Below are 17,637 nucleotides of genomic sequence, written 5' to 3'. Positions count from 1 at the left end.
CTGGGAAGCAACGGTGGCTCCAGGTCACAGGGGCCCGAGGCAGCCAGGCCATCTGGGCTAGCGGCCACTTCCTGCCACCGGGCAGCACCTCCGGCCAAGCCAGGCGGTCACCTTGACCTGACTGCTGGGGCATCTCACCCACTCTGGTCGGGGGAGGCGGGGAGAGGCCCTCAGCAGCCTTTCAGTTTCAACAGGGGGCTATCTTAACAACGAGACATCTTAGAAAGGTCATTATTGCTAGTCTAATTTCAAACAGGCACCACAATGAAGGGCTGTCTTTGTGTGGGATTAATTTCAAAACCTCAGGATTTGATGTCAGTGGGAAAGAACCAGCGTGGGACTCAGACTGCTGCCTTCCCCTGCTTCTGGCCAGCGCCGGCGGCTCGTTTCTTAGGAGATGAAAACTCTGACAAGCCCTTCAGTCAAGCTGAAAGCAGGCAGCGGCCCAACAACACCCAAGGGCCCCCAGGGCATCCTGTGACCCCTCCGAAAAGTCACATTCACTTTGCTCTTGAGAAAGGAAAAATAAAGCTGGAGGCATTTTATTTTAAACCATGTGAAATAAGGAAATGCGAAGATGCGAAAATGAAGCAGAAAAAAAAGTTAGAATTCATTTCCGTCCTTTGCAGTGGCTTAGAAGCCAAACTGGTTCATTTTGAAAGAGTGTAAAAATCTGATCCATTCACCAGTAGGCAGAGACTACAAAATGCTTAAGGTAAAATATGTAAATATGTAAAATTATCTGTTGAAAACCATCTCCTTTTGTGCTTGAAAGAATTTTTAAAAGCATCTTTATTTCTATTCTGCATTAATATACTGTTGAACAGAAAAGTTACTTTCTGGCAAAAACAACAAAACCAAGGTGCTGAAAATAAAGTGATTTTTAAAATGAAGTCCGCAGATAAAGGGAAGGACAAAACAGAGTCTACCTTCCTGTTCCCTTGGATGGCATTTTTAGTAATAATTTAAAGAAGATCATTAATATAACAAATTATAGAATCCAGTTTTTTCAAAAGCAGTGTTTGCCTGAAAACTTAAAATCTGCCTGCCTGCCTCCACTGCCATTTCTTTTGGAAGTGGGGTCCTTCTCCCCCTAGATTTCCTCCAGCTCCCCTGACCTGGTCTCCTGACATCCACCTTGATAGAACTGTAGCCCCCTCAGCAGAGAGTTTATTTTCTATTTTTTTAATAAATTTATTTATCTTATTTATTTATTATTTTTGGCTGCGTTGGGTCTTCGTTGCTGCGCGTGGGCTTTCTCTAGTTGCAGCGAGCAGGGGCTACTCTTCCTCACGGTGAACGAGCTTCTCATTACAGTGGCTTCTCTTGTTGCGGAGCACGGGCTCTAGGCGCGCGGGCTTCAGTAGTTGTGGCTCGTGGGCTTCAGTAGTTGTGGCTCATGGGCTCTAGAGCGCAGGCTCAGTAGTTGTGGCACACAGGCTTAGTTGCTCCGCAGCATGTGGGATCTTCCTGGACCAGGGCTCGAACCCGTGTCCCCTGCATTGGCAGGCAGATTCCTTACCACTGCACCACCAGGGAAGCCCAGCAGCGAGTTTAGACACACACCACAAATAATTGCCACAAACAGCTTACCTTACTTCTAAATATTCTCAAATTAGTATTTAAAAAAAATATGTAGAAGAATGGCAGAATAAATGCATATGGTTATATTATTATTCATTTAGTTTGATTTAAATATTGTATTGCAACAAAAATCATTTGTCACATGACTTCCAACTTGCAGAAGAAGGTTTTTGGGGTTTTTTTCCCCTTAATCCCATTTCTTTTGGGAAGGGGTCAACCAACTAATGGATTGTCTCATCAAACCAACATCTTCTACATTGTAGCTGTTTCCTGTCTCTTCCTGGGTGAAAAGATCCTCTCCCACTGGGCATCCAGCCCCATCAGCCAGGGATGGAGGGCTGTGCCTAGGATTGAGATGGGTGGTATCTGAGAGCTAATCAGCTGAGCTTTCAAGCCAGGTGTACAGAATGCTCAGATCCTAGAAGGGCAGACAAGATGTACACTTGAGCCTGTATTTACTGAAGCAGCATTGTTGGGGAAAAGCAAAGGCACTTAAAACTGAAAAATTCTTCTTGGTTTTGCAAACCCTTGACTATTTTCTGAAAAATAGACAACAGACAGTAGAAGCTTTCTGAAAACAGTTTTCAAATCTGCTTTTTCTACTGTAAACTCTCATGTTCCTATCACTTGTTTCAATGTTTTAAGTCTCTCATTTCCTCAACGGTCACCAAAAAATAAAAATTAAAAAAAAAATCATACACACACACTCAAAAGATAATTGTCCAGAAAGGTTTCCTAGCTCCTTCCCATGCTGATGAAAGGCAAGTCATAGAACCTATTTCCCAGTTCCCTTCCCCTAGACCAGGGCAGACCTAGCTGTGCCCAAGACACCCAGCAAGAAGGATGTTAGGAGCCTGACAGCTGCTGAAGAGGTCAGTGAGATGAGGCTGGAGGCCAGGGTGTAAAGTGGTGATAAAGTGGTGATATTTTGTTCATCATAGTTTTTTTTGCATTAATTCTTTTTTTTTTAATTTATTTATTTTTGGCTGCTTTGGGTCTTCATTACTGTGCGCAGGCTTTCTCTAGTTGCAGCGAGCAGGTGCTACTCTTCGTTGTAGTGCACGGTCTTCTCACTGCGGTGGCTTCTCTTGTTGCCGAGCACGGGCTCTAGGCACATGGGCTTCAGTAGTTGTGGCACACGGGCTCAGTAGTTGTGGCTCGCAGGCTCTAGAGAGCAGGCTCAATTGTTGTGGCGCACGGGCTTAGTTGCTCTGTGGCATGTGGGATCCTCCTGGACCAGGGCTCGAACCTATGTCCCCTGCATTGGCAGGTGGATTCTCAACCACTGCGCCACCAGGGAAGTCCCTGCATTAATTCTTATTAAACATATATTGCAGTAAAATGTTATTTATCTTGACTACTGAGTTTCTTGGCACCTCCTTAAATTTTGCCTCCAGGCAATTGCCTCACTCACCTCTCCCTGGTCCCGGCCTTGCTGTGGGGAATGATGGATGCCTCACTAGCTGAATGGGGTCCCACCTGGACCAGCCAACATGGCAGAGGAGCTGCCATTTCTCCCAACAACCCTCCCTTGGACAGCTGGAAGCAATTTCTTTGCTGACCCTTCTCAATCCAGGCTCACTAGGCCTCATCCCTTCGTAAAGATTTCTGAAACAGCGAAACTCCAACTTTACAAAACCCAGGATGGGAAAGACTTACTGAGTTAAAACACAGTTTTCTTGTTCATCACACTAGAATAAACTATTCTAAGTACATCACCGCATTCATAGTATGTAAACATAGGACGCTGTTCTGATGAAAGTCTCGAAGAGACGGGGGAAATGTAGTGTTAGCATCATTATTTTCAGCTACCACTATCACATACTGGGTGCCATTACGGAGCTGAGGGCTCGACACATTTTATTTTGCTTAGTTCCCAGAAACCCTGATGGCAAATCTGAGGTTGCACAAAGTTATACACACTGGCCATGGGGCTGAGCCGGCATATGAAGTCAGGTCGGACTCCAAAGCCCACATACTGTGGAGCCTTGGAGGTAAGTTTGGTTTTACTCTTCCTTTTGCATTTCTCTGGCCTAGCTCTGTGCAGGGATGCTGAGCCCAGGGCTGAAGGTTGGCCAGGTGGCTGCAACTGAGGCTCCCACACCACCCCCTCGTAAGCCTGAGGACCCCTGAGCATGACCCAGGAGAAGCAGGTTTCCCATCCACACAGCCATGGGCAGAAGCAGGTCTCCAGCCCTGCTGGGCAGCCCTGGACAGCAAAGGTGTGCCCAGGACCAGAGTCCACTTCCTTTGGATGATGGGGGGTCAGTAGCAGGAGCACTGATTTTCAATTCTGGATCCTTATGCAAAAATAATCAAAACTTCCTATCTGAGCAGTGGAAGAAACAGATCTCCAGCTTAAAAGGAGGATAGGAGGGGTGTGAGGAAGAACCTTAGTTGCCACAGCTGGAAACTTAAGCATCAGGAAACACATCTCTGTGGGTCATGCTCCTAGCCCGGCCAAGGACAAAGCAATGAGCAGCCCAGCTCTTCACCTTCCCCCCCCCGCAGTGGTCCCTTCTGTGTATCCAGGCTCCCTGACTTTCTCACTCTCCTCTTTCCTCCCCTCCGCAAGCCCCAGAGGGCTTCTGCTCATAGTACACGCACTCCCATTCCTTCTTAGCCATTCTCTCAGCTTCTCACGTTGTATTCTGCCAACCACCCCCCTAGATGCACTGTTTCCCCTAGCCAAACTCTTTTAAAAATTAACCTCTAGGGACTTCCCTGGTGGCACAGTGGTTAAGAATCCACCTGCCAATGCAGGGGACACGGGTTCGAGCCCTGGTCCGGGAAGATCCCACATGCTGCAGAGCAACTAAGCCCGTGCACCACAACTACTGAGCCTGCGCTCTAGAGCCCGCAAGCCATAACTACTGAGCCCGAGTGCCACAACTACTGAAGCCTGTGCGCCCAGAGCCCGTGCTCCGCAACAAGAGAAGCCGCCGCAATGAGAAGCCCGTGCACCGCAACGAAGAATAGCCCCCACTCGCCGCAACTAAAGAAAGCCTGCACGCAGCCATAAATAAATAAATAAATTTATTTTTAAAAAATCAAAAATTAACCTCTATTCTACATGAGGTTCATTAACCCATTTGCCTCCCCCAAACCTATAGCATTGCAGAGAAAGCTCAAGCCGCCCCACCCCCGCTGAACTCCTATAATCCCTGGCTACCCTCAGCCTTCTAAAAGGTAGCCATTGAGTCTGTATATATTCTTTCTGACTTTTATTCTATGCTTTTGCAACATACATGGGACTCCATTAAAACTATGCAGTATTAGTTGTTATTGTTGAGGCTTTTTTTTAACATAAACCATACATGTATTGTTCTGCAGATTTTTTTCACTCAATAATACATCTTAGAGATCTATTTGCATACATATAGGCCCAACTCAATTTTTTTAAATTGCCAAATAAAACTCCACCCTGCGAAGATGCCTTAATCTATTTAGACATTCCAATATTGATGGGCATTTAGGTTTCTGCTATTACAAAGCCTGGTGTGATGATTCTCTCTCTGTGCACATAACATGTTTCTTGAGAGTAGATAAAGCAGAAGGGAAATTGCTGGGTTGCAGGGTATGTACATTTCTAGTTGTAAAGGAAACCGCTAGGTCCTCCAAAGAAGTTGCAGCAATAGGTAGCATCTGAGAGCAGTATCCTGACATCCTCACTAGTACCTCATATTATCAGACTGGTAAATTTTTGCCCATTTGATGAGTGACAAATGCTACCTCATTTTTTAAATTTAACTTTTATTTTATATTATAGTTGATTTACAATGTTGCGTTAGTTTTAGGTATACAGCAAAGTGATTCAGTTATATATATATCCATTCTTTTTCAGATTCTTTTCCCATATAGGTTATTACAGAATATTGAGTAAAGTTCCCTGTGCTATACAGTAGGTCCCTGTTGATTATCTATTTTATATATAGTAGTGTGTGTATGTTAATCCCAAATTCCTCTCCCCACCTTTCTCCTTTGGTAACCGTAAGTTTGTATCTGAAGTTTGTGAGTCTGTTTCTGTTTTGTAAATAAGTTCATTTGTATCATTTTTTTAGATTCCACATATAAGTGATATCATATGTTATTTGTCTTTCTCTGTCTGACTTCATTTAGTATAATTCCATCCATGTTGCTGCAAATGGCATTATTTCATTTTTTTTCTGACTAATGTTCTATTATACATAAAAATGCTACCTCATTTAACTTGCATTTTCCTTAAGATTTGGCAGGATTGAGCATCTTTTTTTTTTTTTTTCGGTAATCAATTTCCAAGCCATTTTCCAGGCCTCTTCTGTGAATTGCCTATTCATATTCTTTGCCCACTTAAAAAAAATGAGCAGTTTATCTTTTTACCCTATCACTTGCTTTCCTGCTTGAGCACACAGCAGGTACTTGGGACACATGGGATCTCAAGCCACCCATCCACTCTGTATGGAGACACAGCACCTTTGGGCCACACTGTGGCTCTGACATATTCCTTTAAAAGAGGTCAAACAGCACCTCTTCTTGGAAGCTTTCTCAGTATTCCCACGGCATTTGGGGATCATTGATCCTGAAGCTGGCAGTGACATGTGCTAGCACTGACCAGCAGTCCCTTTTCAAGTCAGGGGACCCTGTCACACACTGCACCTCGGGCCCCAGAGCCAGCTGGGGCTTCCATCTGGAGCTGTGCAGCCTCCAGTGGGCTAGTCCCAGGTCTGGCCTCAGCCCAGAGCTTGGGGCTCTATGGGCCCCACCCACAGGAGCCTTCCACAGCTGAGGGCCTACTGTGTGCAAACCGTAGGCAAGGTGGCCCACGAGCACCACTTTGTTTAATCCCACTACATTGACAGATGCCAACTCCAAGTTCCACAGCTTGCACCAAACCTCCCAGTGTGGCCCCGGGAAGACTGGGATTTGAACTTGGATAGGCATCCCTGCTTTGCTGATGGCCCTGCTGCACTCCTGGGCTGGCTGCTCCTGGAAGCTGAAGAGTGCAGGTCAGTACAATCAGGGCCCAGCCACAGCATCCAGCACCCCCCAACACCCACACCCACTCCACAGCACACGCACCCTGGTCCATCACCTGAGCTGCTGCAGGCAGAGCGCTGGGGAGCCCGAATTCTCATTGAGGGGAACGCCCGCCTTTCCCCTCCCCATGGCCCCACTTTAGAGGATGCTGAGTAACAGGTACACAGTGGGAGAGTCATCCCTGAGCTCAGAAAGCCTCAGGTGGAGGACCAGATTCAGCCAGAGGTCCACCCACCCTGGGTGTCCCTGCCCCATGAGCCAAAGGGACAGAGAGAGAAAGAAAGTGGGGCAGGGGTTCCTGAAGGTCAACAGACCAAATTTTGGTCAACTTCTAATACATCTTCCACTTAATATTAATATTTAATACTGAAAAATCCTAATGGTGACCTGATTGCCTCTTGTGAATTCCAGCCCTCTCAGAGAGCCTATCTCTCAAGGTGACAAGCTGGTGGTACGTGAATTCATTACTGCCTGATTAATTATGCTGCCTTTGTACAAGGGAAATGGGGACTTCAATCAGCCACGGCCGCCACCCCCGGCCACCACCTCATCAGGCTGGCCGCTGTTTGAGAGCCTGGCCCAGAGCCCGATATGGGGGCGACCGGGAAGCTGTGAGTGGTGGCTGGTTACATGTGGCTGCTGGCGGTCAGAGGGCTTGGGATGTGGGGCCCTTTCTGCAAAAAAGGGCATTTGGGCAGTCGAAGGAAGGAGGCGTGAGCTGGTTCTAGCAGCTGCTGAGTGGAGATTTCTGCTCTGTCCCAGGAGGGGCCTGACCAGGAGGCCCTCCTCTGGATTCTCTGAAACTGGCTGTCATCCCTTCAGGAAGGGGCATTAGGTCTCAGAAGGTGCTACTTAGAGCAAATGTATCCCTTGGGATACAAGGTCACTTTAGTGAAGGTGAAGGTTTACTTGCCAGCTACCCAGAGCCATGTTCGGGCACAGCCCTGGTGGGCATCAAAGCACAGTCTCAACATCTAGGGTGGGGCTCAGGGCAGCTCCAGGTACATATGCAGGGTGAGAACATCACCTAACGACTTCACTGGCTTGTTAACCTGCCGGGGCGCTCCTGCTGCGGCCCTTCTGCATTTGTCGAGGTCTACCAAGTTGTGCAATGCAGTCATATTTGAAGAGTTGCAGAGTGACGTACTTTTTCAAAGAAGAAAAGACTAGATATCTTTGCAAATGTCAGTTCCCCACCCCTATCCTGAGCCTGCCCTGTGTGGAGCAACAGAAGGGGTACACACCAGCCTAGTGCCCTGTGAACCTTGGCCTCAGCAGGTCTGGTTTAAAATAGTACCCTGTCACGGATGTGCTGTGTGACTGTGGCCAAGGTACCTAACCTCTCTGAGTCTCGGTTTTCAGACAGCACTATGCGCCCCACAGGGTGGTTGTGAGAGCTAAATAAGAGAGTACATGTGAAGTCCCTGTTTTGCCCCAGAATACCTCCTGACATGGGCCAGCTTGATCCAGCTGTTTTGGTGCCACTTTGTCAAAGCTGAGCAGTCAAAAGGGGAAGTGCTGGTTTTCGTTACTAAGCTGTGTGTGAATCCATCTTCCCACTGCAAAGCTTCAGGGACTGGGAGAGCATGCATTACAGGGCAATTCTATAAAACCTTGTTTCTAGGCCACAACAGAGCAATCCACACCCACCAGCTTTGCAGAACTGCCCCACCCTGGCTGCCCTCCCTGGAGGCATCGCTGGCCTCCTCACAAGCCACCTGGCAGGTGTGGTCACAGAGGCACCCCTACAGGGCGGGGAGGGAGGAAGCAGGTCTCAGGAAGACCCAGGACAGCTGCTCACATCCTAGGGAGAGGGGTGTGTGCACAGAGGTGTAGCCGGCAAAGCCATGAAGAGTCGGCAGTGGTTCAGGGGCACCAGGCAATGGGGACAGGGGTGTCACCAATCAGAAGCCAGGATTAGAGTTTAGTCAAGGGAAAAGTCTAGGTCCAGGTTGGTCAGAAGCTGCCACACGTCACACAGCAGGAGTCCTCAGCCTGTCAGGAGCACTGAGGCTTGGACACCCCCACTCGGACTCGTGGTGCAGGCCCAGCACCTGAGGCAGGGCTGGGCTGGGCGTCTGAGCCTCCACTTGGAACCCTAGAGCACACAGGGTGAGGTCCTACCAGAGACTAGGTGGCCGGGTCCCCAAAAGAAAGATCTAGTAGCTGGGTTCTCCTGAGGACCAGAGGGAGTGGGGCTGGGGCAGGGAGACTGAGTCCATCCAAGGGAAAATGGGGCAACAGCCTCTTTGTTTTCAGCAGATAAACTTACAAGGTTCAAACTTTGGAGGTTTAAAAACAAGCTAATTGGGAAACCTATGAAAGATATAAAGGCTACTTAATGATTTGACCTTCAGATGGGAACAGCAGCCACCTTCCTTAGGTTTCCAGGTGCCTAGACGCATGCTCAACACCACCTGAGACATCTGCTACCCGCCTCCTCCAAACTCACTTGGAGAAACTGCATGTAGTCTGCTTGGGGTCATTTTTCTCAGTAAGGGAGACTGGCCCCTCCTGAGCCCTGGCTGTGAAGCTGCCAAAGGGCCTCTGAAAAGACAAAGGGGACAGAACAGACAGCAGGGCAGGGGCTCTTACTTTCTACCCCTTTGGAATCATAATATGCCCATTACACTGGTAAGAGATGAAGAGATTTGCCCGAAGGCACAAAACCAATGGCTATGGACTTTCAGTGTCCCCCAAAATTTATATGTTGAAGCTCTAACCTCTAATGTGATGGTATTTGGAGATGGAGCCTTTGGGAGGTAATTAGGTTAGATGAGACCATGAGGGTGGGGCCCTCATGATGGGATTAGTGGTCTTATTAAGATACCAGAGAGCTCACTCTTTCTGCCATGTGAGGACATAGTGAGAAGGCAGTCTACTGCAAGCCAGGAAGAGAGCTTTCACCAGAGCCTGACCATACTGGCACTTGATCTCAGACTTTCATCCTCCAGAACTTTGAGAAAATAAATTTCTGTTGTTTAAGTCATCCAATCTATGGTATTTTATTAAGGCAGCCTGAGCAGACTAAGACACCTGTGAATGGTCTTTTCTTTGCTTTTCTCCTGTCTGCTTCTGAAGCTACACTGTTGGCCAAAAGGACTAGGTGAACACCTTGCACCAGAGCCATCTATGCAAATGCCAGTTCTTTTTTTTTTTTTTTTAAAGTTTAATTTTTATTTATTTATTTATTTATGGCTGTGTTGGGTCTTCGTTTCTGTGCGAGGGCTTTCTCTAGTTGTGGCAAGTGGGGGCCACTCTTCATCGCGGTGCGCAGGCCTCCCATTATCGTGGCCTCTCCTGTTGCGGAGCACAGGCTCCAGATGCGCAGGCTCAGTAATTGTGGCTCACGGGCCTAGTTGCTCCGTGGCATGTGGGATCTTCCCAGACCAGGGCTTGAACCCGTGTCCCCTGCATTGGCAGGCAGATTCTCAACCACTGCGCCACCAGGGAAGCCCCAAATGCCAGTTCTTAATGAGTATAGAACCTTCTGGAAACTGTCAAGAAAATGCTAGGACCCTGATGACGAGAGGATCACCCACAAAGACAAAGGCCTTCACCCACCTTCAAATGCTCTATCTTATTACCTGTCAGTAGATGACAGGCTGATGCAAAGTCCCAAAGACAGGGAGGCCAAGGGGTGAGCAGTGGGTGGAGGCGGCACCAGCATCCAACCCCACATGGGACATCTGGGCATTTCAACCTGTGAGCATAGCAGACACAGAGGCTGAAATGTGTTCCCCCAGGCTCCTCACATTGCTTCACAAACGTCACCCCCAAGCCCAGGGGCTCCACGAGTAAAGAAGGTCTCTAGGACACCTATTACTCAGCTGCCTGGTATAGGAAGAACACTGGACCAGGAGTCAAAAGACTTGGCGTCTATAGATCAGCTCCTCACTTTGTAAGCTGGGGCCTTGGAGCAAGTTACTTAACCTCTCTGTGCCTGAATTTCCAATCTCTAAAGGGTATCCACACCTCCCACATTAGGTTATTATGGGGATCAGTGAGAGAACAAACAATGGTGGCTCTATAAGGGTTGGTTTCCTTTCCTGTTTTTCCTGCCTTGGCCTCTGTATTTGCCCGTTTGCTGTTAATTTTATAGATATTTCACAAAATTCACTGACTTGGGAGAAAATTCTTCCCCACTTTAAAAAAAAAGATGTCATAGTTTTTTGGAAAGAATATGAGTCTTAGGTCAGAAAAAAACAAAATAAAAAAACATGTTAATGAGCCTGGCACATAGTAGGTGCTCAATGAATATTTGAGGAAGGGAGAAAGGAACTCTGCAGGAAGAATGAGTCCCTTTCTCATCAGGTTCCTGTGCCTTTGCTAAAGTGCACATTCAGATATTTGGGGGTCCTATCCATGCATGCCCATCTCTCTCTGGAGTTTTGAGCTCCACTAGGACAGGCACTGCCCAACAGTGAACCTGACCTTTGGCAAAGCTCAGCAAACTTGGGGTGAACGGAAAGAAAGCTTCGAATGCCTACACACTACATACACACAGACTGCCAGACTCAATAGAATGGTTTTCAGGCTGGCAGGAGGCTCCTGGCACCTGACTCTTTGAGTACGGATGGCAGGTTGGTATGTCAGAGTGTGATCCTGCTTTAAGAAAATGACTAGTTTCAAAGATGTGAGAACAATCAATTTGACCCAATAAAATTCAGAAAAATACATTTTCCATTAACTGTTATTGATAGTGGCAAATTTGTGTGGTCACATTAGAAATATTGATATTTCTGCCTTCCAACAATCCCTTTAGTCATTGTTTGCATGGAGTATTTTTCCCCATCTTTGCACTTTATACCTTTCTTATCCTCATGCCTAAGGTGTGTCTCAATATGTAGTTGGTTTTCCGTTATTTATCCTGTCTGTCAATTTTTGTAGTTTGATGGCAATGTTTAGTTCATCTACATTTGATTTAATTACTAACATATTTAGTTTTGTTTTGCTTTGTTTTGTTTTTGGCCATGACGCATGGCTTGCAGGATCTTAGTTCCCCAACCAGGGATTGAACCTGGGCCCATGGCAGTGAAAGCACCGAGTCCTAACCACTGGACAGCCAGGGAATTCCCTCATATTTAGGTTTAAATCTATTTCTTTTTCTATTTGCCTCACATTCTTCGTTTTCTTTTGAAGTAATTATTTTCACGTCATTTATCCCTCTAGTATTAGCTTGCTAGTTATATATATATATCCCAGAGATTATGTTATGGACAGAATTGTGTCCCCCTACTAAACTTATATGTTGAAGCTCCAACCCCCAGTGTGACTGTGCTTGAAGACAGGACCTCTACAGAAGTAATTAAGGTTAAGTGAGGTCATAAGGGTCTGACCTGATAGGATTGCTGTTCTTATAAGAAGAAACACCAGAGAGTTCTCTCTCTTCCTGACATCTGAGGACAAAGAGAGAAGAGGGCCATCTAAAGAGAGCCCTCACTAGAACCTGACCATGCTGGCACTCTAATCTCAGACTTCCAATCTCCAGAACTGTGAGAAAATAAATTTCTGTTGTTTAAGCCATCCAGGCTATCTTATTTTGCTATGGTAGCCCACGCAGACTGAGACATTATAAAATGCATCTTAACTTATTAAAATAAAAAAAAAAAGATTCGTAATTTTACTAGTTCTTGAACAATGCAAGAACCTTAACACATCTTAACTCTATTCACTCCCCTCCCACTTCTTGTTCTATTGCTGTCATACATTTTTATTCTTATATATATATTGTTAAAATTTTTTTCTATAAGTATTTAAAACCCCACAAGATATTATTTTGGTCAGATTTACCCACTTATTTTCTCTTTCTGCTGCTTTCTGCATTCATTCCTTCTGGCATTTCTAAAGTTCCACTTATGACAATTTTCCCTCTGCCTAAAAGAATTTCCTTTACTACTTCTTTTAGTGGATATTTGCTAGCAACAAATGCTCTTGTTTTTTGTCTATTTTAAGAATAACCTCATTTAACCTTCATTATTGATACGTATTTTTATTGGTTAAAAAATTCCAGGGACTTCCCTGGTAGTCCAGTGGCTAAGACTCCATGCTCCCAATGCAGGGGGTCTGGGTTTGATCCCTGGTCAGGGAACTAGATCTCATATGCCACAACTAAGAGTTCACAGGCCACAACTGAAGACCCTGCATGCTGCAACTAAAGACTCCCCATGCCACAACTAAAGATCCCACAAGCCACAACGAAGATCCCATCTAAAAAATTCTAGATTAGCTTTTCAGTGCTGTAAAGATGTTATTTCATTGTCTTCTGGCTTTCATGGTTTCTGTTAAAGTTAGCACTAAGTCTTATGATAGTTCCAGTGAAGGTAATCTGTCATTTTACTTGGCTACTTTTAAGATTATCTCTTATTCTTTGATTTTTGGTAGTTTTACTCTGATGTGTCTAAGTGTGATGTTCTTTGTATTTATACTGCTTAGGGCTCTACAAGGATTCTTGAATCCGTGGATTTATGTCTTTCAGCAACTTTGGAAAATTCCTGGTCATTATCTATTCAAATATTGCTTCTGTTCAATCCTCCCTCTTCCTGTCCTCTTCTGGGACTCCAACTACAATTATGTTAAAACCTTTTCACTATGTCCAAAATATGACATACTCTTTCTGTATTTTCCATTCTTTTCTCTTGATGCATCACTTTGGATATTTTTTTTTTCTATCTTCCAGTTCACTAATCCTCTCTTCATCTGTGTCTAATCTTTTTTGAACTAATCTAATATGTTCTTATTTTTAATTACACTTTTTTGGTTATAAAATTTCCATTGATTCTTTTTTTATATACTTCTATTACCTGTTGGAATTTTCCATTTTGTCTTTTATCCCCTTGAATGTATTGATCAGAGGTTATTCTATCTATATTTGTCTATATCTGATAACTCCAATAACTGGATTTCTGTGAGTCAGTTTATAATATCTATTTCTTCTCTTGGTTTAGGGTGACTTGGTCTTGTCTCCTGGTATGCCTAATAAATTTTGATCAACAGCTACAGGTTGTACATGAAAAATTATAGAATCAATGTGGTATTGTGGATGATGCTATCTTTCTCCAGAGATTTCCCTTTGCTTTGTAATGCAGTTAGTATAGAGGCAGACCATCTTAATCTGGTTTGAGTCAAAGTTGTACCTTTGTGAGAGTTGGTCCTTTTTTGATTTGCCCTTACTACTGGTATAGCCTTTCAAAGGTCCTAACCAAAAGCCTAGGATATTACCAGGGCCTCTCTGAGATTGCCAAAGCTTTGCTCAGCTTCTTAGCATTGAAATCACTGCTCTCAGAGGTAAACGCCTTGAAGGGAATAATAGTGCTGTTATGTACTAAATATTTGTGCCCCCCCATTCATATATTGAAGCCCTAGCCCCCAACGTGGTGACATAAGGAAATGAAACCTTGGGAAGGTAATTAGGTTCAGATGGCGTGATGAGGGTGTAGCCTCTATGATTGGATTAGTGCTCTTTTTTTTTTTTTTTTTGGCTGCATTGGGTCTTTGTAGTGGCATGCAGGGTCTTCGTTGCAGCAAGCGGGATCTTTTTGTTGCAGGCTCTTCGTTGCGGCGCATGTGGGCTTCTCTCTAGTTGTGGTGTGCAGGTTTTCTCTCTCTAGTTAAAGCAAGTGGGCTCAGTAGTTGTGGCGTGTGGGCTTAGTTGCCCCGCGGCATGTGGGATCTTAGTTCTCCGACCAGGGATTGAACCCGCATCCCCTGCATTGGAAGGCGGAGTCTTTACCACTGGACCACCAGGGAAGTTCCTGGATTAGTGCTCTTATAAGATGAGGAAGAGACACCAGAACCTGCTCTCTCTGCCATGTGAGGACACAGAGAGAAGGTGGCAATCTGCCAGCCAGCCCTCACAAAGAACCGAATCTGCTGACACCTTGATCTTGGAATTTTAGCCTCTATAACTGTGAGAAATAAATGTCTGTTGTTTAAGCCACCCAGTCTATGGTGTATTTTATAGCAGCCCAAGCTAAGACAAATGTCAAATGTCAGGCTCACCTTTCTATGTTTCCATTCTCTCCAGGATCTTGCCCTCTCAGGTTCTCACTGTCAGACAGATTTTTAAAATTATCCAGCTGTTCTGCTTGTTTGAGGTGGGAGGTTTGGTTTGATCCAGGCTGGTGTTCAGAGCCAGAAGCAGAGGTCTCAACTATTCCTATAGCATAATTGTTCAGTTATAATGATGGTTAGCACAAAAATTCAGGTTTATGGTATTAGCTTTGGTGTAATAAATTCCATCTGAGTGGGTAAAAAAAAGTACACATTGGTTCAACTGATTGGAAAAAGTAGAAAATTATAGTTTTCTATTAAGGTAAATTATTCTAATTAAATGAGAATAAAAAACTTTTGAGCAATCACTGGAAACATACAATATATCACAGCTAATTTCCCAATATTTTTCCCACAGTGAAGTATACCTCTGGTTTATAGTAGTAAGAGTTAGAGGAACTGCTAGCATTCCCAGCCCTCCACCAGGCTCTGGATCACATGGCTAGATGCAGCCAGGTCCCTAAAAAGACAACATATTTGACTCAGCATCATAGCCCAGGCAAACTCATTCAACAAACATATAGCAACCAAATTTAAACAGTCTTATCTTACTTCTCCAGAAGTTTCAGAAATTGTCCTTTTAAAGTACAAACATCCACAAAAACTGAGAAGATGACAACCGAAAAATAATTTTCCATAACAGAGTAGAGATGTGATACTGCCAACTACTTGTCAAATGACAACTGCTGCTTTAAGCTTTGCCCCAACAGATGGTTCATGTCACATGGGTGAAAAGGCCATCAAAGCACAAAGTTCGACCTGTTTTGGCAGAGTATCAGGATGAACAATTAACCCGAAGGCCAGGATGCATGCTGTATATTGAACTGCATGTCCTACAGGAAGAGAGGGAAGATAAAAGCAGTTGGGAAGGCTCAGAGTATCGACTACAGGCACCCACGTTTTGATGAGCAAATGGGCTTTATTACGAAGGCTGGGCCTTGGTATAGCTACAGTTACTAAATGAAATGCCTTGGGAACTGGATGGATGGAAATAAATCTATGAGCCCAAGAGACCATTCTCTAAGAAGGTTACAGACTGGTTAACATGATAATGCTTTGGCCTCCAAACACAACTGGGAGACTCAAGACCAACAGCTCAATTTGGATTGCTTCAGCTAACAAAATAAAGAATGACGACAGGAAGTCCATGGTGGTCTCCCAACTCCCTGGAGGGACACACAGAGAAGAAAAAGTTGATTACGGGCAGGTTATAACCACAGAATCAATTAGGATTAAATGGGTCCTCCATGTAGCCCTAGTCTAACCACCTTATCTTATCGAAGATGAACTGACACCACCCAGGGAGCTCCTTTTCATCTGTCAGAACCCATATCAAACATCAATTCTTCTGCAAAGCCTTCCATGCTTCCATTTGGTGGCTTCCTTCTTTGTTATTTTCTAATCTGAAGTGTCAGCTCCATAATTTCAGAAGCTCAAGCAGACAGAAGGTCCTCCATAGTGTGTCTTGAATGGACAAGTGAGAAATGACATGTGTGATTTCACAGAGCAAGACATGGGCCAGTCATCCTGAGCTCCAACCCAGACAATTTAGTCAGGCTTCAAGGCAGGTTCCCAAGTTTGAAAGCACCCTGCAAAAAGTAAAAGATAAAAAAAATTTAAACATTAAAAAAAAAGAATAATAAAATGAACCACCATATACTCATTACTAATATTCGACCTTGTTTCCATCTATACCTTCACCTACTTTCCTTACTGCTACATAAAACTATTTAGATCTTTTTTTTTTTTTAAATAAATTTATTTATTTTTGGCTGCGTTGGGTCTTCGTTGCTTTCTCTAGTTGCAGTGAGCGGCGGCTGCTCTTCATTGTGGTGCGCAGGCTTCTCATTGCAGTGGCTTCTCTTGTTGCGGAACGTGGGCTCTAGCCGCGCAGGCTTCAGTAGTTGTGGCACACGAGCTCAGTTGCTCTGCGGCATGTGGGATCTTCCCGGACCAGGGATCGAACCTGTGTCCCCTGCATTGGCAGGCGGATTCTTAACCACTGCGCCACCAGGGAAGTCCTACATAAAACTATTTAGAAATAAAATCTAGATATCATATCATCTGTAAATATTTTAGCACATATTTCCAAAATACAATGAAAATGTTAAAATATTTTTTAAATACTTAAAAATGTAACCATAATATTATCATTCTGAAATAATGTAATAATACTTTTTAAATATCAAATACCACACTGGTGTTCAAATTTACAAGTGTCCTGTGAATGTCACTTTTTTCTTTTTACCATTTCTTTGATTTAGAATCTAAACGCAATATTTTCCTTGCAATTAATTATTAAAGAACTGAGGCATTTGTAGTTTCACAAGATGTGGATAGTTTTGATTATGTTCCCATAGTGTTGTGGATCCAGATGAGGCTTGATCAGATGCAGCTTTGATTTGTGGGGGGACAGGGCTGTAAGGATTGTCAAGATGACTTCAGAGTTTGTGTTGAGTTTTTCCATTAGCACATCATGTGGGTTCTCTCTTTTCAAGACTTAGTAGCCATAGCTGATCACGCCTAGATCCATGAATTCATTAGGAATACAAAATGGTGATGTTCTATCTATCATTCTTTCTTCATTTATTAGCTGGAAATACTTTTACAAGGGGAAATTTCCCCTTATCTACCATCTGGCCACCCAAGCCCAATTTTAAAACAATTTAACCAAGACCATGTTTTCTCTCAACTTAGAATCCTCTGCAGGAGGATGAACAGCTTTAAGCAAACCTTCATTTATTCTTTATTTTTTAGTCAAGAGTTAACTGAAAGACGGTGGGCCTGACGGCTGCAGAAAAGACCATCTCACTTGGTTCTGAGGACCTGCCTGCCCTGAGATTTTCTTTAGAAGCATTGCTCCCGGGTTTGTTCTAAAGGTCTACCCCTTTCTCTTTGAAAATGTTTTCTACTGTAATTAAGGGAGTTTCTAATTTGGGGAACCGATAAAAATTCATCAAACTTATATTTTAAAAAAGTCATAAT

The 17,637-nt window shown here is 44.4% G+C and overlaps 2 protein-coding genes across 17 annotated transcripts in view; both read right to left on the bottom strand.

Annotated features, from left to right (window-relative positions):
* Window positions 1-5,671: 5,671 nt before the first annotated feature.
* LOC309648359 (uncharacterized protein) lies at window positions 5,672-15,482 on the bottom strand (the record flags this gene model as incomplete). The annotated part of the gene is made up of 5 exons (XM_082436827.1): window positions 5,672-6,556; window positions 9,053-9,147; window positions 10,165-10,303; window positions 14,602-14,758; window positions 15,446-15,482. The coding sequence occupies 5 exons, from the start codon at window positions 15,480-15,482 to the stop codon at window positions 6,109-6,111; spliced, it is 876 nt and encodes a 291-aa protein (XP_082292953.1). The 3' UTR covers window positions 5,672-6,108.
* A 69-nt stretch (window positions 15,483-15,551) lies between these two features.
* Window positions 15,552-17,637, bottom strand: part of LOC309648816 (uncharacterized protein) — a 211,750-nt gene continuing 209,664 nt past the window's right edge. For all 16 annotated transcript variants that reach the window (XR_014256804.1, XR_014256805.1, XR_014256806.1 and 13 more), the window contains one exon: window positions 15,552-16,241. Coding sequence is in view for 1 of the 16 variants with exons in the window: in XM_082437911.1 (XP_082294037.1) it covers window positions 16,205-16,241 (37 nt within the window). In the remaining 15 variants the exon portion in view is untranslated. The remainder of the gene's footprint in view (window positions 16,242-17,637) is intronic.

The sequence above is a fragment of the Balaenoptera physalus genome (genome assembly GCF_965194825.1).
Source record: "Balaenoptera physalus genome assembly, chromosome: 19".
Classification (NCBI taxonomy): domain Eukaryota; kingdom Metazoa; phylum Chordata; class Mammalia; order Artiodactyla; family Balaenopteridae; genus Balaenoptera; species Balaenoptera physalus.
Note: the sequence above shows the minus strand (reverse complement) of the source record. Positions and strands in the feature narration are given on the sequence as shown.